The sequence below is a fragment of the Gossypium hirsutum genome, chromosome A13, assembly GCF_007990345.1.
Source record: "Gossypium hirsutum isolate 1008001.06 chromosome A13, Gossypium_hirsutum_v2.1, whole genome shotgun sequence".
NCBI classification, from domain to species: Eukaryota; Viridiplantae; Streptophyta; class Magnoliopsida; order Malvales; family Malvaceae; genus Gossypium; species Gossypium hirsutum.
The window spans coordinates 32,042,892-32,068,456 of NC_053436.1; the positions used below are offsets into that span (position 1 = coordinate 32,042,892).

The 25,565-nt window shown below is 32.0% G+C and overlaps 2 protein-coding genes across 6 annotated transcripts; one reads left to right on the plus strand and one right to left on the minus strand.

Moving 5' to 3' along the window:
- Positions 1–17,167: 17,167 nt before the first annotated feature.
- On the minus strand, positions 17,168–20,945 carry LOC107896579 (COBW domain-containing protein 1). Of its 3 annotated transcripts, XM_016821776.2 has the most exons (9): positions 20,490–20,945; positions 20,193–20,410; positions 19,952–20,066; positions 19,269–19,358; positions 18,933–19,106; positions 18,711–18,830; positions 18,175–18,285; positions 18,006–18,087; positions 17,168–17,464 (listed from the first exon to the last, which is right to left on the minus strand). In XM_016821776.2, exons 1-9 carry the CDS (start codon positions 20,640–20,642, stop codon positions 17,412–17,414), a joined length of 1,116 nt encoding a protein of 371 aa, XP_016677265.1. In that variant the 5' UTR covers positions 20,643–20,945; the 3' UTR covers positions 17,168–17,411. The 3 variants fall into 3 exon arrangements, 2 of the variants coding, with proteins under 2 accessions (XP_016677265.1, XP_040941099.1); XM_041085165.1 differs by lacking the exon at positions 17,168–17,464 and having other exon boundaries at positions 18,000–18,087; positions 18,664–18,830; positions 20,490–20,791; XR_001683782.2 differs by lacking the exon at positions 17,168–17,464 and having other exon boundaries at positions 18,069–18,087; positions 18,554–18,830; positions 20,490–20,791.
- Positions 20,946–21,707: 762 nt separating this feature from the next.
- On the plus strand, positions 21,708–25,354 carry LOC107896580 (beta-glucosidase 40). Of its 3 annotated transcripts, none has more exons than XM_016821778.2 (12): positions 21,708–22,021; positions 22,678–22,735; positions 22,906–22,964; positions 23,071–23,146; positions 23,255–23,326; positions 23,412–23,499; positions 23,583–23,829; positions 23,987–24,326; positions 24,458–24,489; positions 24,616–24,718; positions 24,817–24,925; positions 25,041–25,354. In XM_016821778.2, the coding sequence occupies exons 1-12, from the start codon at positions 21,890–21,892 to the stop codon at positions 25,219–25,221; spliced, it is 1,497 nt and encodes a 498-aa protein (XP_016677267.1). In that variant the 5' UTR covers positions 21,708–21,889; the 3' UTR covers positions 25,222–25,354. The 3 variants fall into 3 exon arrangements, 2 of the variants coding, with proteins under 2 accessions (XP_016677267.1, XP_040940791.1); XR_005907445.1 differs by having other exon boundaries at positions 21,732–22,021; positions 24,588–24,718; positions 25,041–25,057; XM_041084857.1 differs by having other exon boundaries at positions 21,732–22,021; positions 24,588–24,718; positions 24,817–25,258.
- Positions 25,355–25,565: the final 211 nt, after the last annotated feature.

Genomic DNA, 25,565 nt, shown 5'->3' on the forward strand with positions numbered 1-25,565 from the left:
AATGTATCAATTGTCTAGGGGCTCAAAACCCAAGTTCTCTCCTTTATGCGCCCCATATTCTGTCAGTAAAAAAAAAAAACTGAGGATGATTCCAGTCTTTTAACACTTCTTTGACTAACCTATTAATTGGATGAAGTTAATCCGGATCATATTCATTTTCGAATTATTTATTCAAATTATTTTAAAATTGAATTATTTTAAGTTTGGTCTTTCGAGATTTGAGCCTTTTTGAGAATGTGTTGTTTTTTTTTTGGCTTAAATCATATTTTAGTTAGGAATATTGATTTTTTTATAATCAATTCAAATTAGATTAAATTTGGACTCGAATTAATCGAATCAAATTCATTCAATAAACTACAAATAAACTAACAAATTTGATACAAATCGATCAACTCAAATTCAAACTTAACATAATTTTAAATTGACTCAAACCCGAAACAATACAAACCTCAAATACACCGAACTCAAAATCAATCTAGAAATAACTCAAAAAACATTAAAATAAAAGTTAACCAAATTGAAATTTGAACCATCCATGTAATTGGTAAAGTGTATTGAAAAACAAAGGAGGCCCATGATGTGATTAGGTGTGGCAATTACTACACCCTAAAATGGGGGAGAGAGAACCATCCATTCATCATTGCAGTAATTGGAACTTTGATCACCAAAAGGAAAAACCTAAATTGCAAGGGATTGAATGTTGTATTAGAACTCTCCAATTATAGCCGCTTAAATTGATTGAGTCATGATTGTTATTAAAATTTTAAATTATGTTTATATTTTTTTCTCGTAGATTATATTATTTTTGTGTTATATTATAATTTAATTATTATTTTGTTATATTATTTTTTATCGGTAGTCAATAGGTGAAAGTATCATGGATGTCTCCGAATTAGGAGTTAGATTATGTTTTATTCTCTCCACTAAATAAAAATAAATAAATTTGTCCCTTTACATTAGATTAAAAAGCAAATTGACCATTTCTATTAAAATTTTCATCTATTTATACTATTAAAAATGGCGTGGATAACAAAATAATTAGATAGTGATACTTGACATGCTACATATATCTAATTGTAAGAAAATATAATATTGTATGTAGTATTAATATGTCAGTAAAAATAATAATGTAATACAATGTAGTAATAGTAGCACAATAGAATACCTGTAATCGGACAGAGTTGAAAATTAGAAGAAGAATTTTGTTGAGGCCTGTATGAACAGTTTCCTTAAGATAAATTTGATCTCTCCTCGATGCTTTGAGTAACGTTAGACGTCTGTCTCCCATGATACAACAACAAACGATCACAGTAGTAGCACAACAACAGTGATAAATCGAACACAATCTTGCCTTTCTCTATCGCCAGGAGGAATGAATTTAGAAGAAATCTTTTATATTGATGGTTTTTTTTATGATGCGTTTTAAAACTCTCCTATCTTGGCTTTATATAGACAAGAGGAAATGAATGAAGAGGTTTAGACCGATTCATGAAGAGTCTTGTTGAAAAGTTAATAAATATTACTGAACAGACAATGAAAAGATGCAATATTAAACTAAAAACAGTGAATCTATTCATCAAAAGATACAATTGTTCAAAAGATACAACTGTTCATCAAGAGACAAAATTATTGTTTAGTTTGAGCATTAATTTATCATTCATCACTCAAAAATTTTGAGCATATTGTATAGAATATAAATTTATAATTTATTATTCAAACCTTCAATTTTATCAATAAAATAATATGCCTCAAAGTTCCAAAATATCAATTATTTTCCAACAATCCCCTGCATGAATGAAATTGATGGACCAACGAGACTCAAAGAAGTGATAGATTCTACGTTTGATATTTGCACAGGAGAGGTAGGCATCAACCCTTGAACTTTCCCTTGTGAAAGTATATTTACTTTACTAGTTGACTAGTAGACGCGATGTCCTTGAACTATTATACCGTTTGTGTAAACGATGATATACCTCACACAAATACCTCTCTGACAAGATTTTAGTTATCATGGGTATGTTCGTATGGTCGTGAACATCCTCCTGGTTTTGCAAGAGCTTAGAGAACTATGCCCCAATAGTCTCCTTGAAGCGCCCGCACTTCACTCTCATATAAGTGACTTATGTTGCTTGTTTCACCGAAACACACAATGGTCATTAAAAGCATTGCTTAACCTTTTTTACATTTTAATCATTATTTTCATCATAGGAATGGACTTCGGATAAGAACCCTTACAATGACCTTACAAGGCTTATGCAAGTAGGTTGTCCCATTAAACCTAGATCTTGGGATCTCTAATCAACTAGGTTAGATTTTTCCTTCACATAGCGTCTTAAATATTCATGGGCTTTAGTCTCATTCCTTTCGATGTTTTATCAACTTGATCTCGATTTAACCATTTGATTAACGGATCCGCAATGTTATCTTGTGATCTTACAAAATCAATAAAGATAACTCCAATTGAGATCAGTTGTCTAACAATATTGTGTCGACGACGCAGTGTCTCGACTTACCATTATACATTATGTTCTGTGATCTACCAATTGTTGCTTGGCTATCACAATATATGCATATTGTGGGCACAAGCTTTGGCCATTTATGAATACCCTCTAAAAAGTTTCGTAGCCATTCTGCTTCTTCTCTAGATTTGTCTAGAGCTACAAACTTATATTCCATTGTGGATCTGGTTATAATCGTTTACCTTGAGGATTTCTATGACACAGCTCCTTCTTCCAATGTAAAAATATAACTATTTATGTCTTTGGTATCTTGAATATTAGATATCCAACTGGCATCGGAGAATCCTTCTAACACTGCAAGATCTTTGAAATAATGTAATTCGTAGTTTCGAGTATATCTGAGATATCTTAGTACTCTCACAATTGTTTTCTAATGATTCTCCGCTAGATTGCTTGTGAATTTGCTTAAACTACTTACAGTGAAAGCAATATCAAGTCTAGTGCAACTTATAAGGTACATTAGACTGTCTATGACTCTTGCATACTCCATTTGGTCAACACTTTCACCTTTGTTTTTGGACAGATATTGACTTATATCTATTGGAGTTCTGGCTACACCAAAATCATCCTTACCAAATTTCTCAAGGATCTTGTTTATGTAGTGTGATTGAGTCAATACGAGACCTTCAAATGACCTTTTAATTTGGATGCCCAAAATCATGTCAGCAATCTCATATCTTTCATGTCAAATCTTGAATTTAACAAGTTTTTGGTACGTTTTACCATTTCATTGTTACTTCCAACAATGGGTATGTCATCAACATATAAACATAGAATTACATATCCATCAACAGTGGTTTTGACATATACACATTTGTCACACTCATTAATTTTAAATCCATTTAATATCATGACACTGCAAACTTATTATGCCACTACTTTGGTGCTTGCTTAAGTCCATACAAAGACTTCACCAATTTACAAACTTTTCTTTCTTGCCCTAAAGCTACATGACCATCAAGTTGTTCCATGTAAATCTCCTAATCAAAATCTCCATTTAAAGCTCTTTTAACATCCATTTGATAAACTTCTAGTTTCCACAAAGCGGCAATAGCAAGTATCATTCTTATAAAAGTTATTTTTGATACAGGAGAAAATATATCAAAGTAATCAAGGTTTCCTTTTATCTATAACCTTTTATAACCAATGTTGCCTTGTACTTATCAATTATTCTATCTGCTTTCACTTTTCGTTTGAAAATCCATTTAGAATTTAGTGGTTTAATTCCTTGAAGTAGATCCATTAATTCCCACGTATGATTTTTCATGATAGAACTAATTTCACTCTTGAAAGCATCTTTCAAAAAATGCTTTCATATGAGCATATAGCATCATTATAAGTTTGAGGTTTAGTCTCTAGCATATAGGTTAGACAACCCGATCCAAACGACTTTTCCACCTTTGCACTTTTACTTCTTATTGGTTTGACCTCGACTTCAACCTCTTGTTGAAAGTCTTGACTATCAATAGTCTTTGAAGTTCATTTTGTTGAACCTAACAAACTTTCTTAGTCTTACAAGAGAATATATTTTTAAAGAATGAGGCATTTTTAGAATCCAATGTCGTATTCTTGTGAATTTTAGGATTCTTTGATTCATGCACAAGAAATCGATATGCATTGCTGTAACGTACATAACCAATGATGTAACACCTCTAACCCCGTCCCGTTACCTGAACAGGATTGCAGGGTATTACTAGACATCTCAGTACATTTGCACTTAAAACAAGAATAAACGAAATTCTATACATCTAAACATAGATTTAATGGGCCCACAGTACTTATTATACACAATTAAAATAAACCGGGGTTCGATCGGAAGCTTAGTAAATTTTTCGTACAATTTCAAATTTTCCTCTTTGAAAACAGTACCACACGCCCGTGTGGCTAAATTAACATGTCCGTGTGGCTTGGGACACGTCCGTGTCTTTAGCCCGTGTGCAATACTGACTTTTTAACACGGTCAAAACACACGTCCGTGTGGCTTACCCGTGTACTAAACTGATTTTAAGGCATGGCCGTGGCAACCATGGCACACGCCCGTGGACTAAATTGGTTGTAACCATTTAGGTGCAGGGGATACAAGGCTCAACAACATGCCCATGCGCAAGCCGTGTGTCTCACACGGTCTGGTCACACGCCTGTGTACCAGGCTGTGTGGATGACCAGACTGTGTGGACTCAACAATGAGCCTTTCACACTTTACTATCCAACCCTGCAAATTTCAATCCACAACCAATACAAATACCAATACTAAACCAATCCAAACGCATTTTATACACTATCCAATACTTAACTTTAAACACTTATCATGTATCATTATCAATTATAGTTTTACTTATTTCATTATTACAATCACAATCCAATCTAACACACTTAAGACATCCTAGATACATGCCTTTATCAACAATTAACATGCTTTACCTTATTGAGTTCGGGATCGGCCTGGGATGCTGATTCAACGATCTGACTTTAACTTAACCTGCGCACGGAAACAAACCGTACGCTAAGTATGAACTCAGTGGTGTTTCTATAATCCGAACATTTAAAACATAACATACACTTATTGTCCTATAATAATCATAAATATTCATTTATTCATTTCATAAGTAATTTCTTTACAACTTATTCAACCTTCATCATCTAATAACTTGATTAGCTTTTTCATTTAATTCTCAACAATAATATTCTCCATTCATATGCCTTACTCATGTTTCTATTCACTATTCAATATCAGTAAACATATTTCAAAATCGATTAATTTATCAGTTTCTTTCAATAACATTTAGTCAATTGATAACAATTAGTTATCCAGTAACGATTATTCGTTCAGTAGCAATCATTTACTTAGTAACAATCAATTATTCGATGGCAGTCAGTATTTTTCAATATCAATCATTTAATAATTATTATTCAGTATTAGTCAATCATTTATTCAGTAACAGTCAAATATTCGATAGCAGTCAATTTTTCAGTACGTTTATTTGTCCCTATTAACATGACTCGGACCTGGACGAATACACGACTCCAACCCATACACGGGGAATAGTATACAGTGTTCCATCGACCGAAGCCGGAATACACCGTAGGGTAACAGTAATAGTAGCAGTAACAATCACAGTCAGGTACAGAGTACCTCTTCGGAACGAATCCGGAACAGTCACAGTAGTTGACACATATAGTGTCTCATCGACACACAGTCGGAATATCCCTGAACACTTCCAATCCTATGACATGTCAATTCTATCAAATAAGCCCGACACTGTTAATAGGGTATTCAGTAAACTTTCAAATTTTCAATTTCATTCATAATTTAATTTCAATTCAATTTAATTCATTTTTCCATATCAATCTACATACAATTCAGTTGCAATACAATATACATTTTGATTCATTTCAATAATCATAAAACACAATAATGCTTACCTTAATTACTTACCATAACATTCAATCAAAATATAATAATTAACAATTAAATTTTACCTTTTAATGCATCACCCTATACATTAAATAATAAATTCAACAATTAAATATTAAGTTCGGATTATAGAAACACAAACCGTGATTTCTGAGTTAACCCTCGTTGACCTCGTCTTTCCTTTCTTAACTGAGGATTTTTCGGCACCTCGTTAGCAATTAAATCTTCAAACCTCAAAATCTCATTTTTTTTCTTTTTCCTTCTTTCCTTCCCTTGTTTCGTCCCTGCTCTCTATTCTTTCTCCCTTTCTTTTTCTTTTCTTTTGTTTCTTTATTCTTTTATTTCATTTACTTTATATGTATATAATATAATAACAATAATAAATATCTATTTATTAATCAATACATTTATTTACTTATACTTACACATGTAACATATCATCATCATACATTTGTCATGTTTTAATTTATTTATTACATAAAAATCTTATAATATAATTATTTAATTAATAAATATCTTTTAAAATTAAATACATATATTACAAATGTATGTATTTTTATTTATACACTTGTATCAAATCATATCCACACATTTGTCTTTATTTAATTTATTCATCATATAATATCAATTTAATAATAATAAATACATTAATATTTACTTAAATAATAAGCAAATACATACATGTATTACAATTGTATGTATAATATTTATTACACTTGTATTTTATTTTTGCCACACACTTGGCATTCACTTTGGCTTATTTACTTATTTAGTCCCTTCAATTTTCTTTATTCTATAATTAAACTTTCACACTATATTCAATTTAATCCTTTTATCTAATTATCCTTAATTTAAGCTAATTCACTTAATTAAACTTTAATTAACCACTCACTTAACTTTGTAAATATTAATAATAAATATTTACGAATCCATTTTTCAAAAATGAAGATCCGAAAATATAATTTTCCGATAACTGTAAAGTTCGGGTCATTACAATTCTCTCCTCCTTAATAAATTTCATCCTCGAAATTTACCTGAAAGAGAGGTGGGGGTTCAGTGATCTCACAGTTTCTTTCGGTTCCCGTGTAGCTGCCTCAATATTATGACTTCACTTCTCAAGCTAGTATCTCGAACAGTTCTTCTTCTTTATACAATGAATCAGTTCAAATTTCAATATCCCTTGCCAAGTAACATGTGGAAGATCTGATCTATGTCTTTTGAAGACCAAATCCTAAAAATTTCATAAATTTTTTTGTAATTTCAGAAGTAAAACCAGTCAATTCATTACCAGTCCAACTCTTTCTATAATCTCAGATACCCAAACAGAACGAGAACTCAATTTCACTTTTTCAATCAAATCTCAAGATTTTCTTCCAACATGCAACTTAAGAAATACCTTATCACTAGCAGAATACTTGATATACATAATTTCCATCTGTCAAAAGCTGCTTTCAATCTGTTTCAATCTCTTCCACTCTTATTTAGTTTTACGAATCAAAACAACTCCACATATTCCTTTTCTTGCTACATTCAATCAAATACTGTGCAGTTTTACATTCACAATCATACGAAGCTTCATACAATGCTGAAAATTATTATCGTGTATCCAGAACTTCTTGTATTCATTCTAGCATCAGAATATAAACCATGTATTTCTATCAGAAATAATAGAAACTATCATACCATAAATTTGACGATCTCAGAAACTCATATTTCAGACAATTTTTAAGTAAGAAACTTATTCATGTTTAAATAAAATATGCAAGCTTCGCCATACCTTCGACGATTATTTAAATATCATCTTTTCTTTTTCGCAGATAGACATAATTCCAATTCAAACTCATAGAAATTCTATCCCATTTTCATTCTGATATCATCACTGGTTGTAACAGTTCTGAATTCTTCAGTACAACTTCTGTTTCTAAATAGTAGACAATCATCAAATTCAATTTAAAATTTTAATCAAAAGTCATCTGTATACTATACACATTTAATCGGTAACTCGTTATCACATTCCTGAGCTTTGCAGATCTGCTGTAGAGAAATTAGTTTAACTTTTATCCTAACTAAAATTGAACCATCATCAAGTGATAACAGCTGAGGGTTCATAACACATAACACAAAGCAAAACTTTCAATTCTGAGTATACATAACTCCATTTGCTTTTCTTGAATGATAATCAATTATCAAATCATGATCTTTCTAATGCAAGGACAATAAGTACCACTTCCAAATCATGTATCAAATAATTCTTCTCATGTGATTCTAACTTTTTATAGCATAAACCATTAGTTTTCTTTCTTGTATCAAAACACTACTATCCCTGGAAATTACAAGTTTCTTCATCGGATTTCAGACTAAACCAGAACTAGTGCTTCAATTTGCTGAGCTCTCAACTAATCAAAACCTTGCTGACATTTATCAAATCATTCCAATGCTATATCTTTCTATAATAATCATATCATCCAAAAATCCCTTTTTCAAATTTCTGGTAATAACCGACTAGTTTCAGAAAACTTCGATTTCAAATACACTTTTCAACATCATTTCAAGCACAAGATCTATAGCAAATTCAACTTCCTTAACCAAAAATAATTCAAGTAAACATATCAAAGTTTTCACATACTATTGCCATTGACTTAAATTTTAACTTAAATACTTTAATATCCAATACATAAGCAAAGTAAGTACTATAACCCCTTTTCAGCGCATTTCTGTGTTAACATTATTAATATCACAAAGAAAAATCATTCAATCTTCTCTGATTCAGAACAAAACATTTCATTATCTTGACTTTGCAATATAATATACTTTTGCTTATAATTTACCATAGCATCATGCAGAATTAACCATTCCATTTTCAAGATCACATCAAATAGTAATTACATCAAATCGATCAGAAAACAGTAGTATCATTATTAAACAGTTCATATAGATCTTATCAGCCCATAAATATTGATTCGGAAAATTTAATGCTTCAACCCATATTTAGTAAACTCATCAGGTAAATCTTTAGTGGATACCAGACTCATGCAGTCATAGGAATAGATCAACCAAGATCAATTTAAAATAATCATATCAGTGTCGGTAAAGAAAAAAAGTACCTGTAATAACATCCAGTAGAGATAAATCTCCTTATATACAATTAACATATGCCCTGGCTGATGTTTATTCTCTAGATTTTACAGTGAAGTCCTTTGTCATACTTCGACTTTCACTCGTATTTCTGAGATTACAGGGTGACCTACCTTTGATAACTGCGTTATTCGGTCTTAAACTCTGAATAATATCTTTTTCAACTTCTCCAAGCAATCACTAAGATAATGATCAAAAGAATCATATCCAACACATATTCCACTATTTATTCTACGTTCTTCAACTTTATATCTTCATTTAAACCATCTTTAACAATTTGTACCATACATTCTCTGTCGAAATACATCCTCTAATATATTTATTCAATCAGACAAATTCCCTTCGGATACAGTTACAATCATATAACTCTATTTAAGCTTCAGGAATTCTTTACATCTCTGATCAAGAAATCTCTGACTGTTATATATTTCTTTCAGAACTCATTTCGAAAAATTTCCAAATAACCCTTTCTTAATTACAACATAAATCAATATTTTCCACCACTGGTAAGCTGAATCTTTTAACAGAAATATCATTCTTTTCTAACATCTAATCAATGAACAGAACAATTCATTGACAGTCTTGATAAAATTCTCTAACCAGATTTCAGTTCTTTCAAGATCATTTTTAGCTGAAATTCTCAACTCTTCCACACTATATTTACGAAGTATTAACAATAGATAACTTACCCGTTCAGACAGGCCCTGTACCTTAAAGTACTTCGGGAACCGATTGAGAAACAGGAGGGGTAGATATCGTAACAGACACAGTTCATTTCTACTCACTAAAGACCATCAGTTACAGTTCTAAATAATTATGTATCATTTCTTTCTCTATTATTATCAGTCAACATTCAGTAATTAATTACTCATTGAATTAATTCTCAATATTACCAATTCAGTTTCCATCTATTTCACGAAACTATTCGTTTCCAGTATACATTTCATAATCAATACCATCGATATATGCATTTAAAATTTTTAACTATAAAACAGTAACAAACAAATATATCAGCATCCAATCCCAACTCAATTTCGACTTAATTATGGCATGTAACTCTAGACTCCTTTCTGTATTCGACTTAATCCTAAAATCGGCTAAACTCGGTTAGCTCTGATACCACTAAATGTAACACCCCTAACCCAGTCCCGTTACCGAAACAGGATTGCAAGGTATTACCAGACATTTTAGTACATTTGTACTTAAAACAAGAATAAACGAAATTCTATACATCTAAACATAGATTTAATGGGCCCACAGTATTTATTATACACAATTAAAATAAACAGGGGCTCGATCGGAAGCTTAGTAAATTTTTTGTACAATTTCAAATTTTCCTCTTTGAAAACAGTACCATACGCCCGTGTGGCTAAATTAACATGCCCGTGTGGCTTGGGACACACCCGTGTCCTCAGCCCGTGTGTAACACTGACTTTTTAACACGGTTACAACACATGTTCGTGTGGCCTACCCGTGTACTAAACTGACTTTAAGGTACAGCCATAGCAACCATGGCACACGCCCGTGGACTAACTTGGTTGTAACCATTTAGGTGCAGGGGACACACGGCTCAACAACATGTCCATGCGCAAGCCGTGTGTCTCACACGGTCTGGTCACACACCCGCGTACCAGGCCGTGTGGACTCAATAATGAGTATTTCACACTTTACTATCCAACCCTACAAATTTCAATCCATAACCAATACAAATACCAGTACTAAACCAATCCAAACACATTTTATATACTATCTAATTCTTAACTTTAAACACTTATCATGTATCATTATCAATTATCAATTTACTTATTTCATTATTACAATCACAATCCAATCTAACACACTTAAGATATCCTAGGTACATGCATTTATCAACAATTAACATGCTTTACCTTATTGAGTTCGGGATTGGCCTGGGATGCTGATTTAACGATCTAACTTTAACTTAACTTGCACACGGAAACAAACCGTACGCTGAGTATGAACACAGTGGTATTTCTATAATCCGAACATTTAAAACATAACATACACTTATTGTCCTATAATAATCATAAATATTCATTTATTCATTTCATAAGTAATTTCTTTACAACTTATTCAACCTTCATCATCTAATAACTTGATTAGCTTTTTCATTTAAATTCTCAACAATAATATTCTCCATTCATATGTCTTACTCATGTTTCTGTTCACTATTCAATATCAGTAAACATATTTCAGAATTGATTAATTTATCAGTTTCTTTCAGTAACATTTAGTCAATTGATAACAATTAGTTATCCAGTAACGATTATTCGTTCAGTAGCAATCCTTTACTTAGTAGCAATCAATTATTCGATTACAGTCAGTATTTTCAATATCAATCATTTAATAATTATTATTTAGTATCAGTCAATCATTTATTCAGTAACAGTCAAATATTCGGTAGCAGTCAATTTTTCAGTACCTTTATTTGTCCCTATTAACATGACTCGGACCTAGACGGATACACGGATCCAACCTACACACCGGGGATAGTATACAGTGTTTCATCGGCCGAAGCCGGAATACACCGTAGGGTAACATAACAGTAGCAGTAACAGTCACAGTCAGGTACAGAGTACCTCTTCGGAACGAATCCGGAACAGTCACAGTAGTCAACACATATAGTGTCTCATCGACACACAGTCGGAATATCCCTAAACACTTCCAGTCCTATGGCATGCCAATTATATCCGACAAGCACGACACTGTTAATAGGGCATTCAGTAAACTTTCAAATTTTCAATTTCATTCGTAATTTAATTTCAATTCAATTTAATACATTTTTCCATATCAATCTACATGCAATTCAGTTGCAATACAATATACATTTTGATTAATTTCAATAATCATAAAACACAATAATGCTTACCTTAATTACTTACCATAACATTCAATCAAAATATAATAATTAACAATTAAATTTTACCTTTTAATGCATCACCCTATACATTAAATAATAAATTCAACAATTAAATATTAAGTTCGGATTATAGAAACACAAACCGTGATTTCCGAGTTAACCATCGTTGACCTCGTCTTTTCCTTTCTTAACCGAGAATTTTCCGGCACCTTGTTAGCAATTAAATCTTCAAACCTCAAAATCTCAATTTTTTTTTTCTTTCTTTCCTTTCTTTTTCCTTCTTTCCTTCCCTTGTTTCGTCCCTGCTCTCTATTCTTTCTCCCTTTCTTTTTCTTTTCTTTTGTTTCTTTATTCTTTTATTTCATTTACTTTATATGTATATAATATAATAACAATAATAAATATCTATTTAATAATCAATACATTTATTTACTTATACTTACACATGTAACATATCATCATCATACATTTGTCATGTTTTAATTTATTTATTACATAAAAATCTTATAATATAATTATTTAATTAATAAATATCTTTTATAATTAAATACATATATTACAAATGTATGTATTTTTATTTATACACTTGTATCAAATCATATCCACACATTTGTCTTTATTTAATTTATTCATCATATAATATCAATTTAATAATAATAAATACATTAATATTTACTTAAATAATAAGCAAATACATACATGCATTACAATTGTATGTATAATATTTATTACACTTGTATTTTATTTTTGCCACACACTTGGCATTCAGTTTGGCTTATTTACTTATTTAGTCCCTTCAATTTTCTTTATTCTATAATTAAACTTTCACACTATATTCAATTTAATCCTTTTATCCAATTATCCTTAATTTAAGCTAATTCACTTAATTAAACTTTAATTAACCACTCACTTAACTTTGTAAATATTTATAATAAATATTTACGAATCTATTTTTCAGAAATGAAGACCCGAAAATACACTTTTCTAATAACCGTAAAGTTCGGGTCATTGCAAATGAAATTACAATCCACTATTTTAGGACCTATTTTCATTTGCTTTGGTAAAGGAACCATTACCTTTGCAAGACACCCCTACACTTTCAAGTAGTTGTAGGAAGGTTTCCAACCCTTCTATAACTTATATGATGCCTTATTCTTTTTCTTGCGGGCACCTTATTTAAAAGGTAATTCGTTGATAAAACAACTTCCCCCCACATGTTTTGTGACGATCCAAAACTTTCTAGCATTGCATTCATCATTTCCTTTAGGGTTCGATTTTTTCGCTCTACTACTTCTTTGGATTGAGGAGAGTATGGTGGTGTCATTTCATGAATAATATTATGTTGTGCACAAAATTTACCAAATAATTCAACATATTCACCACTACGGTCACTTCTCACCCTCTTAATTTTTTTATTAAGTTAGGTTTCAACTTCTTGCTTATAGCGAACAAATTTCTCTATAGCTTCATATTTGTTTTTAAGCAAATATACATTGTAATATTTTGTGCTATCATTAATAAAGGTAATAAAATATTTATTCCCTCCTTTAGTTTGAATAAACTTTAAGTCACAAATATCACTATGTATTAGATCAAGTGGTTCAATATTTCTTTCAAATGAAGACCTTGTTAGTTTTGCCTCAACACACGTTTTACACTTATGATTATAATTAATGTGAAATGAAGGAATGTACTATCAGTTAATTAATTTATATAAAGTATCAAAATTAACATGTCCGAGCCGACCATACTATAATTAAATGACTCAAACATATAAATAGAAGAAGAAACATCATTTTTATTCATAGTATTAGCTTTTACAGAGACAACATTGAGTTTCCACATATCATTTAATACATATCCCCTTCCCACAAATATTTCCCATTTTGACAAAACTAACTTTTGGGATTTAAATATCATCCTAAAGCCATGCATACTTTGGAGGGTCCCAGAGACAAGATTCTTGCGTATATCAGGCACATACAACACATTTTGAAGTTTCAACTATTTGTCAGAAGTCATCTTCAAAATTATAGTGCATTTCCCCTTGATCTTGAAAGTTGCAGTGTTGCCCATAGAGAGCTTCTCCCCTTTCTCACAAGGAACCAACTTAACAAAAGAGTCCTTGTTACAAAAAATATGACACGCGGCACCAATATTAAGCCACCATTCTCTTGGATTTGAATAAACCAAGTTGACTTCAGAAATCACAGCATAGAGGTCAAGATTAGATACTTCCTTAGAAATATTTTCCACAGTGTTGGCCTCATTTGTTCTGACCCTCTTTGGAAGCCTACAATCGGATGACTTGTGTCCTATCTTATTGCAATTAAAACTTTTTCCTTGGAATTTTGGCTTCTTGAAGACATCACCTTTTGGTTCTAGTTTAGACCCAGTATGGGAATGTTTTCTTTTCTTGGAGTCCTTTTTTACTTCCACTATATTTGCCTTGGAAATGTTAAGACCGGTTGCTTTGTTTAGCTTTTTAGTTGTACCTTGATTTTCTTCTTCAATTCAAAGTCTGACAATCAGATCTTCCACTGTCATTTTCTTTCTCTTATGCTTAAGATAGTTCTAGAAGTCATTCCAAGTAGGGAGAAGGTTTTCAATAATGGTTACCACCTGAAAAGATTCACTTATAAGCATTCCTTCTGCGAGAATACCATAAATGATCAGTTGGAATTCCTGCACCTGATTTACAACAACTTTAGAATCAATCATTACAAAGTTTAAGAACTTGGCAACCAAAAATTTCTTAGCACCAGCATCTTCAATTTTGTATTTATGGTCTAACGATTCCCATAATTCCTTAACCATTTTCTTGATATTGTACACTTCATAAAGTTCATCAGATAAACTATTCAAAATGTAGTTACGACATAGGAAATCAGAGTTGTTTCATGCTTCGACAATATTGAAAGCGTAATAGCATCTTCCTCATCCTCTCTAAAAATAGGAGGATCATCCTTCAGAAATTTTGTCATATTCAACATGGTCAAATAGAACAACATTTTCTATTGCCATGCTTTAAAATTCTCTCTGGTAAATTTCGTAGGCTTTTCGTTGTGACTCATAGTCACAAGTAATGTTTGGTTCGCAACTTGAGCCTGAGCAGCGACAATCGCCTTAGCCTTTGAATTGGATGAGTTTTTTTTTAACGTATGAGACATTTTTCTATAATTTAAATGAAGAACCAGAATCCGTAAATAAACTAAAATTCGAAACAGAAGTATAAACCAACCTAAATAAGTTACGATGGTAATCAGTATTCCTTAGATTAAAACTACTACAAATCATTTGTATTAACATTGTAAGAAAATATAATATCGTATGTAGTATTAATATGTGAGTAATAATAATAATGCAATACAATGTAGTAGCAGTAACACAACATAATATCTGTAATTAGACAGAGTTGAAAATTAGAAGAAGAATTTTGTTGAGGCTTGTATGAACAGTTTCCTTAAGACATATTCGACCTCTCCTCGATGCTTTGAGTAATGTTGGACGCCTGTCTCCCAAGACACAACAACAAATTATCACAGTAGTAACACAATAATAATGATAAATCGAACACAATATTGTCTTTCTCTATCACCAGGAGGAATAAATTTAGAAGGAATTTTCGATATTGATGGTTTTTTTTTTTTTGTGATGTGTTTTGGAAGTCTTTTATCTTGGCTTTATATAGATGAGATGAAATGAATGAAGAGATTTAGACCGATTCATGAAGAGCTCTATTGAAAATTTAATAGATATAAGTGAACAAGCACAATGAATGAAAAGATGCAATATTAAAACCAAAGCAATGAGTTTGTTCACCAAGAGATACAATTATTCAAAAGATACAACTGTTCATCAAGAGACAAAACTATTGTTTAATTTGAGCATTAATTTATCATTCATCACTCAACAATTTTGAGCATATTATATAGAATATAAATCCATAATTTATTATTCAAACCTTCAATTTTATCAATAAAATAATACACCTCAAAGTTCCAAAATATCCATTATTTTCCAATAATGCTAACGTACAAAAATTAGTTTTTAATAGCAAAAATTGATAAAATTTTTAATAGAAGGACCAATTTGCTATTTGACCTAATGTATAAAGACTAATTTGTCCATTTTTGAGTAGAGGGGGCAAAATGCAATCGACTTCTAGTATAAGGACCTCTATGATACTTTTTTCGTAGCCAATACTATAAAGGTAATGTATAATAATATAAAGGTAATTTATTGTTTTTCTTACTGAATTTAATATGTATTGGTATTGATCTATTTTGGTGTACCACTTTCAAATTTTAAAATAAAACAAAACAAAATGATAGTTGTTTTTATTGAAGAAATGGGAGACCATGTAATGACTCCATTGATTTATCGATAAAATCCTGGTAAGGATAGACAATTACATCTAAAACACAAGAAGGAAAAATAATAATTTAAAACAATTCAAAATTAGGATAAAAAATAATAACTTTATTTGAATATTTCAAAGGAAAATTACATGTATAATTTAGAAATCAAATTGTGAATTAAGCCTAAAATATTTAACAATCAAAGATAAAAAATTTGTATTAAAATTAGAGTGAACAAAACTTGATTTGATTAAAAAAATGAAAAAAATTGAATTACAAATTAATTGAATCGAGTTGTTCGAGTCAACTTGAATAAATAATTTTAATTTCGAGTTCGAGTCAAATGAATAATTTTGGAAACTAAATAAGTTAATTAATTATTCAAGTTTAATATTTTCTAGAGTATCTTGTTTATTATTATTATTATTATTTTGCTTTGAAAAAGTTTTCAAATATCATGTGTTGTAATATAAAATTAATTATATTGTAATAAGATTTTAATTTGACATGTTTAATTTTTTAACTCGAACAATTGTATTCGATTAAAAAATTAAACAATGTTAAAATGATAAAATAAAACTCGTTTACTCAGTCTGATCAAATGCTCATCCTAATTAAAATGAATCAAATTAAACTTTTTAACTATAGAGAAGGCCCAAAAATTAATTTTTTTTTCATTTAACAAAAGGTTAAAAAGAATCAAAGTAAATTATTAAAATTTGAAAGAGACTAAAGTTGCAATTGTATCATTTAACCATGACCCCTGCTCACTCAGATAAAGTCGACTTTTTTTTTTTTAATTAACCACAAATTCTTGCAAAAATCCAATTATATTGCAAGATTCAGATTCAGGACATGTATGAAATCTTTATCTTATTCAATAATAGAGTGAAACATGCATTACAAAGACTCTTTATGCAGATGATACAATTAAATATCAAAACACATTAAATAGTTTGAAATGTAGATTATACTCCTACCTAAAATGTTTGTTCTTACATCACATCAATAAAAAATTGTTCACAACAGTAGATTTGGTATTTTTTATTCTACCAAAATGAATTCACAAATGGTGAGTGTCACTCAGACTAAGTTGATTCTCATATACAACCTCTAAAGGTATCAATGAGTATATTTTCATCCAGATTATGACCTGCAAAAACCATTTTAAGAATTTAGTCAAATAAGTCCTTTTGGAAAAAAAAAGGGTTCATTCTACTAAACATCTTCAAACTATGGCTCAAATTTTAAATTGGTCCCAAACTTCGCAGCTTCCTAATTGAGTCCTCAAATTATCATTATTTGTATTAGGTCTTTCTGTCAACCTAGTAGTTAGTTTAATCGCTAAATGCTAACCTAGATCTAAAGTGGAACATATTTAAAAGACAATGGTCATAATTTAAACATGTGTGTACCTATCCCCTGGATCTAACCTGTTAAAAAAATTGCCCTCATAATTTTTTAATGACAAAAGCTGATTTTTTTCACACATTGTTTCCATGCAATAAGTACATATGTTTTAAATATGCTCCAAGTTAGATTCAAGTTGGCATTTAACACATGATGACAGTTAGGCTGACAGAAGGACTTGATTGATACAATACTAATACTTTGATGACTCAATTAGAAAATTTTGAAGTTTAGAGACTAATTCAGAATCTGGTTCATAAATCGGCATTAGTAGAGTATATTACCAATAAAAACTATCCGGTTCATCTGCCTTTCCTCGTTTCTCCATTGGCGAGTAGGAACGATCTCGTATATCTCTCTTACAGCCTGTAGAATGTTCAACGAGTAATGGTTCATAAAACATATTGTTGGTGCCAAAAACAAACTATTTTCGATAAAGGCATGTAACATTACCTGCAAAGTATGTAGTTGATCAGAGTTTCCAACACGTAAAACCCCTTTGCAGCGATATACATCCATGCCATATTTCTTATCCCAGAGAATCTCCTCAATCCACAAACGGACCTAAAAGATAGTACGAGCAACCATGGAACAATATAAATGTCCCTTGCATATTCGAAAATAAATGATTCAGAAAGTAGACTAATGCATGACAAATATATTCTTCATGCAGAAAAAGATAACTATGGATTGTCGAATAACCTGACTTACGTACTTAATGAAGCCAATACAATACAATACAATACAAACTGTTACTTCTAATGATTATGTCATGGCTTATGCAAAGAAAACTATAAATGAATTCAGCTACAGGCTTGTCTCAGTTGACTACCTAAAGAATCAAGCATCGCATTTGTGAGCATGAAACACGGCTGCAAGTCATCCATCTAATGCAGTATCATAGTGACAAAATACAAGACTTCTCTGGAATTGAGAAATTACATCAACTTGTAAGTGAATGAATCTAATAAATTGTGTCCAGAAGCCACCTTATGAAGATCAACAGCCTCCATCTGATTAATGCATAGTGTGCACACACCGCTATCATGAAGATCTCTGGAAGATAATGATTTGCTTTCTTCTAAGAGGGCTTCTAAATGAGTGGCATGCTAAACAATTGGAGGAACCAATAAGGGCAGTATCAGTTAAAAGAGAGGATAGCATGATCTAAGAATATGTATACTATGATGATTGAGTTTTGTAGGACTAACTGTAGCATCATATGCTTGCCGGTTCAGTATCTGAGACAAGTCTACTTCACATCGAATAGAACGAATGATATTGGCAAGGGAGTTTATGCTATGTATTTCATTTTCCAGCTCCTCTAGAGCACATTCAGATTGCTCTTGAGAAACCAAATCAACCTTATTAAGAATTACAACATCCTACAAGAGAGGACAAAACTTTTAGTGGATAAACACCGAGCACCTATGCAAGTAGCCAGTGAATATCAGATAATAAATGAAATAATGGTCTAGCCATTTGTAAAAAAAGGCAAAAGGTTGTTCCTGTAGGATGTAATATGTAAGTTGAGTGATCAGAAGTACCGCAAATGCTATTTGAAGAAATGCTTCAGGAAATGAGGAAGAGTCACAATGCCTGTTTAGCTGAAACCGCAGGTTTTTGGCATCTACAACCTATTCAAGCAGCAAAAGAGAAAGATGATGAAGAAATAACGTTGGTTGTTTCGAGTCATCTTTCTTCAGCGCAGAAAAGTGTATATCAATAACTTAAGCTTCACAATGTCTAACTATACATAAGCAAAACATTGATGTGTATATAGGCAACATGAAAGAAAATACATACAGACAAATACCTCAAAGTAATACACAACAAATACGAAGTTTCTATTAAATTACTTGCATAATGTACTAAAACATGCCTGCTATTCAGTTCAATATGCTAAGCTAAGACAACTATAGGAACATGAAAACCCGTTATTCAGTACAATACACTAAATTAACGAAAACTATAGGAACATGAAAACCGGTTGTTCAGTTTGATACACCGGTTTCATGACATTCTCAAGAAGTAATCCACATTCAGAAAACTATACAAATACTTTCCATATAACCACATAAGCATATTGATTAAAGAGAACGATGGCAACAAATTGAACACAAAAAGCCCATAAAGAAAAAGGACAACAAGGAATCTAAATGCCACACACACAATCTATCCAAAGTCGTTGAATTCATATTTGAGACCGTAAATGTACTTAGTCGCTTACAGTAACTATAGAATCAAGCTTGACTGAAGATTCCAGTTGATCATCCAGCCAAAGAACGGATGCCAGAGGAGCAGGGTTTGCTAACCCTGTGGTCTCTAACAGTATATGATCAAGTCTATCAACAAAAAAAAAAAAAAAATTCACCGGTCATCACATAAAAAATAACCCAAACACTGTTGATAATCAAGTTTAGTGTTGAAAAAGTTGAACAAAAAAGAAGGGTGAAATGGGGTAGTCTCACTTTTTCTTCATTTGAACAAGTTGTTCCAGTGCTTGAACCAAACTATGTTTAACAGTGCAACAAACACACCCATTAGCTAGTTCAACCCATTCTTCAACAAGGGCACCACTTTCTCCTTCGTTTATCATAGCCCTTTCAACTCCAATCTCTTCACCAAACTCATTCAAAATCACAGCAATCCTTTTCCCATGTTGGGCATTCAATATATAATTAACAAGCTAAAAAAAAAAACACTTTCATCAGCTATAAGAAAGATAATCAAAACAAAAAAGTGTTTTGATGAGTTGATTTAATTACAGTGGATTTGCCAGCACCGAGGTAGCCAGTGATGACTGTTACCCCAACTGAAACGTAGTCGTTTTGATGTTTCTCTTGATCGGATTGGGAAGGTTCCTCCACCGTTTGGTCAATACGAATAGCAAGAGGTGGCTCTTCTTGGTCGTCAGCCATTATTTTTCCTCCTTCCCTTTGGCGTCTCAAAAAAACTTTGGGGTTTATGGGATTTTGGAGAAATATGGGTCCTCAATCCTTCTCTTATACTCATAGGCCTACATGCTTGATTTTGAAGTGGAGTCCGCTTTCAATGTTTTGGAGCTTGGGTGAGTCAACCCAGTGCTGGTTTTGGGCTTTTCCAACCCTAAAAAAATAGTTTTCGATGTTATATCTGTTGATGCAAAGATTATCAGAATGGATCCATAACATGATGAGGTATTGTTCCTTTTACAAGTTAAGATCGTTTCCATAGCTTTGTTCACTGAGAAAGGACATAGTGTGACACTTGCTATATATAATTATGATGTGAGATTATATTTTTTTATTATAGAACACTAGACCTTTCCTTAAATAAGGACGTGGATTGTGTTTTTATTAAAGTTTTCATAAATATCATCAATTGTTGATATTTTTTTGGTGATGGGATGAGCTTGAATGTAATTTTTTAAGATAAATATTTAAAAATTTAAAAATTTAGAGTTCATTCAAGATTAATATGAATAAAAAAGTGTCGAAAATTATGCTTCTTGATGCTGTCTCATACTTAAATGAGGAATGCAAGTTAAGAGTGTATCGAGAGAAAATAGATTATACCTTATTTTTGGGTTGCCCAAGAGAATGCTTTGAGATTATTTATTGGTGGACAATCTGGCCATGTTGGCGTGCTAGTTTGCCTAGCAACCAAATTATTGAGTTGCAACCTTTGGGTTTTAGTGTCCTTTATGACAAGATTATTGATCCTAACAAGCTACTTGTCGTCTCAACTCAAGTAATTAGCTTTCATATCGATAAGGGGCAAAATTAAATCTTTAATTTCTGTGTGCATATTCTTTTGTGTTCACATTTTTTTAAAGAAATAAAATTCAAATATCACATCAATTCGCTGAAGTATTTTTGCTCAAAATTAGGAGTGGAGGCATGGCTGAAAGGACAAAATCACAAAGCCCTATCCAATCGCACTTTGTGGCTGGTACGTTGGGCAGGTAAAACAAGAAAACACCAACAGGGTCGGGCATTCCCATTGCCATTGGTAATATAAACAAAACATACAAGAGAGGAAAAAAGCATCCTTAGAACAAGAAAAAAGCAACATACTTGCATATATATAGATACACAAACTAATATTATATAAAAGCAAATAGAAAATCAATACAAAAATATCCTCTTGTTGAAGAGAAATTTATGTTAGAAGAAAAAATAAAAACATGCATACGAGGAAAGGCATTGCTTTAGCAATAAAAATAGTTGTTGTTGGAATTCAAGCAGGCTTGTCTGAGATCAATAGAGCCAGTTTTCCAAAGGGCTTTGTTTTTGGAACTGCTTCTGCTGCATTCCAGGTTTTGGTCTTTTAATTTCTTTTCTTAAATTATTCTTTTCAAGGCAAACTCTGTATATGATTTGGGTATTGTTTGTTTTATCTAATTTTGAAGTTTACATAGCAATAAATAAATAAATAATACCCACAGCTCCTAGTTTTCCTGGAAAATAAATAGTATCAACTGTTCCTTTAGTGGTTCATACAAAAAAGGGATAAGAACTTGGGATTCAAATGTCAGACTTTGGAGAGCAGGGTTTTGTTGAGGTGGGATAAAGTTAAAAAATTTGGAGGGCCAGTGCTAAAAAGAGTGTTTCAATAACTTAAATTGTTCATTTAATAAATGAGCTAAAAAGGTTAAACTGAATTAGTTATATCTGAAAGGGGGCTAAAAGAGAAATTAGACCATTTAACCGAATAGCCTTGAAATTTTGACAATGAAATATTAAACCTTGGAAATAACCAAGTCAATGATTTGTTCTTTAGAAGGATTGAAGATACTAAAATGGCCTCTATGTACCCTTTTTCTTAATGGAAAGAATTTATGATATTACTAGCGTAAACTCAATTTGTTTGCTGTTGAAATGAAGGCTTGAATCACATGCCATATTAATTAAAACAAGTTAAACAATACTGATAATTACAACTCAGTTTTTTTAAATATTATATTTTTTCCAGTACGAGGGAGCAGTGAAGGAGGATGGAAGGAGACCAACTATTTGGGATACATTTTCAGGTATATGTACCTTAGCCATATTCATATGCAGATATAATGTATGATCCTGCAAATATATGAAAAAGTTAAAAAATAGAATATACCCGTGCTGAATTATATACCTGTACGTATTCAAGATTCACTTGAGCTCGGATTTTTAGTGAAATGGAACATTTATTCCATGATTGCAGGGATAATAATTGATGGAAGTAATGCTGATGTTGCTGTAGATCAGTACCACCGCTATGTTGTAAGCCTACAACAAAACCAGCATCGGCAATTTGCTCATATCAAATGATTTGATTCATTTTCCTCCAATATATGAACAGCATGTAATTTTGTTTCCATGAAAACAGGAAGATATACAACTGATGAAAGACATGGGGATGGATGCTTACAGGTTTTCAATAGCTTGGTCTAGGATATTCCCTAGTGAGCTTCCCAATTTCACTTGCTGTTAAAGCTTTTATCTTGCAAGAGATTTAAAAAAAATGGTGAAAAAATGTGCAAGAGTTTGTCTTTTTCTTAAAATTGGAACAGATGGTACAGGAGAAATCAATCAAGCTGGTGTTGATCATTACAATAATCTCATCAATGCTCTACTTGCTAAAGGTATTGTTTACTTATGCCTTCAAAAAAAGAATTTGATATATGTGTTTATATATATAGAAGCATTTTTTATTGTGTTGTGATGCAGGAATTGAACCATACGTGACCCTTTACCATTGGGATCTCCCTCAAGCATTGGAGGACAAGTACATTGGATGGCTCAACCGCCGAATTATGTAAAGAATGATCATTGAAAATCGTCTGTATATTCGTGTTCTTAATCTTTAGGCGTAATAGACATGGGTTTATACATTTGCAGAAAGGATTTTGCTTTGTATGCCGAGACATGCTTTGAGAAATTTGGTGACAGGGTGAAAAACTGGATCATATTTAACGAACCACGTACGTTCACTGTGCAAGGCTATTATTCAGGATACGAAGCACCAGGGCGCTGCTCGTCACTGTTGTGCAAGGTTGGAAACTCTACAACTGAGCCTTACATAGTTGCCCACAATGTTCTCCTCTCTTATGCAACAGTTGCAGATAGTTACAGGAGAAACTACAAGGTAAGAAATTTGGGTTACTTTCAGATTGGTTTTTGTCTAATCTGAACATGAAACAGCTGGTCGGTTCACTTTGGACCGTGTCTATGCAGACAACATCGGTAGTTTCACATTACCTACAGGATAAGGTACCGTTTTAAGATCAATTGTCTGTATGCAGGAGAAACAAAATGGATCAATTGGGATATCATTGGATGTTAAGTGGTATGAACCGGTGACAAATGCAACAGAGAACATTGAAGCAACTCAAAGGGCCCAAGATTTTCAGCTTGGCTGGTTTCTTGACCCATTGATCTTCGGAGATTATCCAAGCTCAATGAGAAGCCAAGTAGGAAACCGTCTGCCAACTTTTACGGAATCCGAGTCTGCTCTTCTTAAGGGATTATTGGATTTTGTTGGCATCAATCATTACACTACATATTATGCAAGCGAAAATGCAACTAATTCGATTTTCGATTTGCTTAATGATTGTGTCTCAGATGCCAATGCCTTTGCTATACGTAAGTAAACTGCACCCCTTGTGTACAAATTCTCGTTTCCGAACTGGAATTGTATTGCATAGCTAATTACAAGAGTGAAGATATCATAAGCCATTTACCTGAAGATGCTGCTTTGTTCTTAATGCATGCAGCTTTCAAAGATGGGAAGCCTATAGGAGATAAGGTATACAAGTCGAATTTTAGTCTATCATTTCGGGAACAACCGATTATGACACATATTCTTCATACTTGTTAATCTATCTGGTTCATTCAATCAAGCAGAAAATCCGATATCGTTTCCGCATTGCAGGCAAATTCTATATGGTTATACATTGTACCTTATGGCATGAGAAGTGTAATGAAATACATCAAGGAGAAGTACGGCAACCCTTTAGTCATTATCACAGAAAATGGTAAATATATATGGTAATTAGTTCAGTTCTTCAATGACCCCTTTTTATTCAGCCATTACCATGAAGAGCTAAATTGTCATTTTGTGATTTTATTACAGGAATGGATGATCCAAATAACTTATTAACCCCAGTTAAAGATGTTCTCAAGGATGAGAAAAGAATCAAGTATCACATTGATTACTTAACTAACCTTCTTGCTGCTATCGAGTACGTTCACTACGCCCCTTCGTTAACCATATGTTACTCGAAATTTTCATTTTTTTTGTAAGTATCCGAATCCCGACACCTATGTTTGATGTAGTAAACTAATATAATGGTGCAGGGAAGATGGTTGTAATGTTAAAGGGTATTTTGTATGGTCTCTTCTGGATAATTGGGAATGGGTCGCTGGATTCACTTCGAGATTTGGTCTATATTTTGTGGACTATAATGATAATCTCAAGAGATACCCCAAGAACTCTGTTAAATGGTTCAAGAACTTCCTTTCATCTGCTCGATCATAAAAAGTAATATATGATTCACACGATTTGGACATGGATGCATAATATTATCCTTTTAAATATATGGGCTTTTTAATTGTGCAAAACAAATGCTCATGTATTCGATATACTATCACATACCTGCAATTGGTTTACTATTGTCACGGACTTGGAGTTTTCCCACACATCCGTGCGGCCTTAGGCAGTTTTCTTGGCTTAAAAACGCCTAAGTCAGCCTAACTTCCACCAATAATGGATTCAACCGTAAAAACGCCTAAGTCAGCTCAACTCGCAACAATAAAGGATTCAACAGAATTCCCTTAAATTTTTCACGAAGAACAGCGGAAGAACGAATTAAGAACGATCTT

Coding starts and splice junctions, on each gene's coding strand:
- LOC107896579 (XM_016821776.2), bottom strand. CDS start 20,642: ATGGCTGACGACCAAGAAGAGCCACCTCTTGCTATTCGTATTGACCAA. Junction 20,067..20,192: donor CTTGTTCAAATGAAGAAAAA/GTGAGACTACCC, acceptor TTTTGTTGATAG/ACTTGATCATATACTGTTAG. Junction 17,465..18,005: donor GAACCGGATAGTTTTTATTG/GTAATATACTCT, acceptor TGGTTTTTGCAG/GTCATAATCTGGATGAAAAT.
- LOC107896580 (XM_016821778.2), top strand. CDS start 21,890: ATGCATACGAGGAAAGGCATTGCTTTAGCAATAAAAATAGTTGTTGTT. Junction 23,147..23,254: donor TTGGTCTAGGATATTCCCTA/GTGAGCTTCCCA, acceptor AAATTGGAACAG/ATGGTACAGGAGAAATCAAT. Junction 24,490..24,615: donor GGAAGCCTATAGGAGATAAG/GTATACAAGTCG, acceptor TCCGCATTGCAG/GCAAATTCTATATGGTTATA.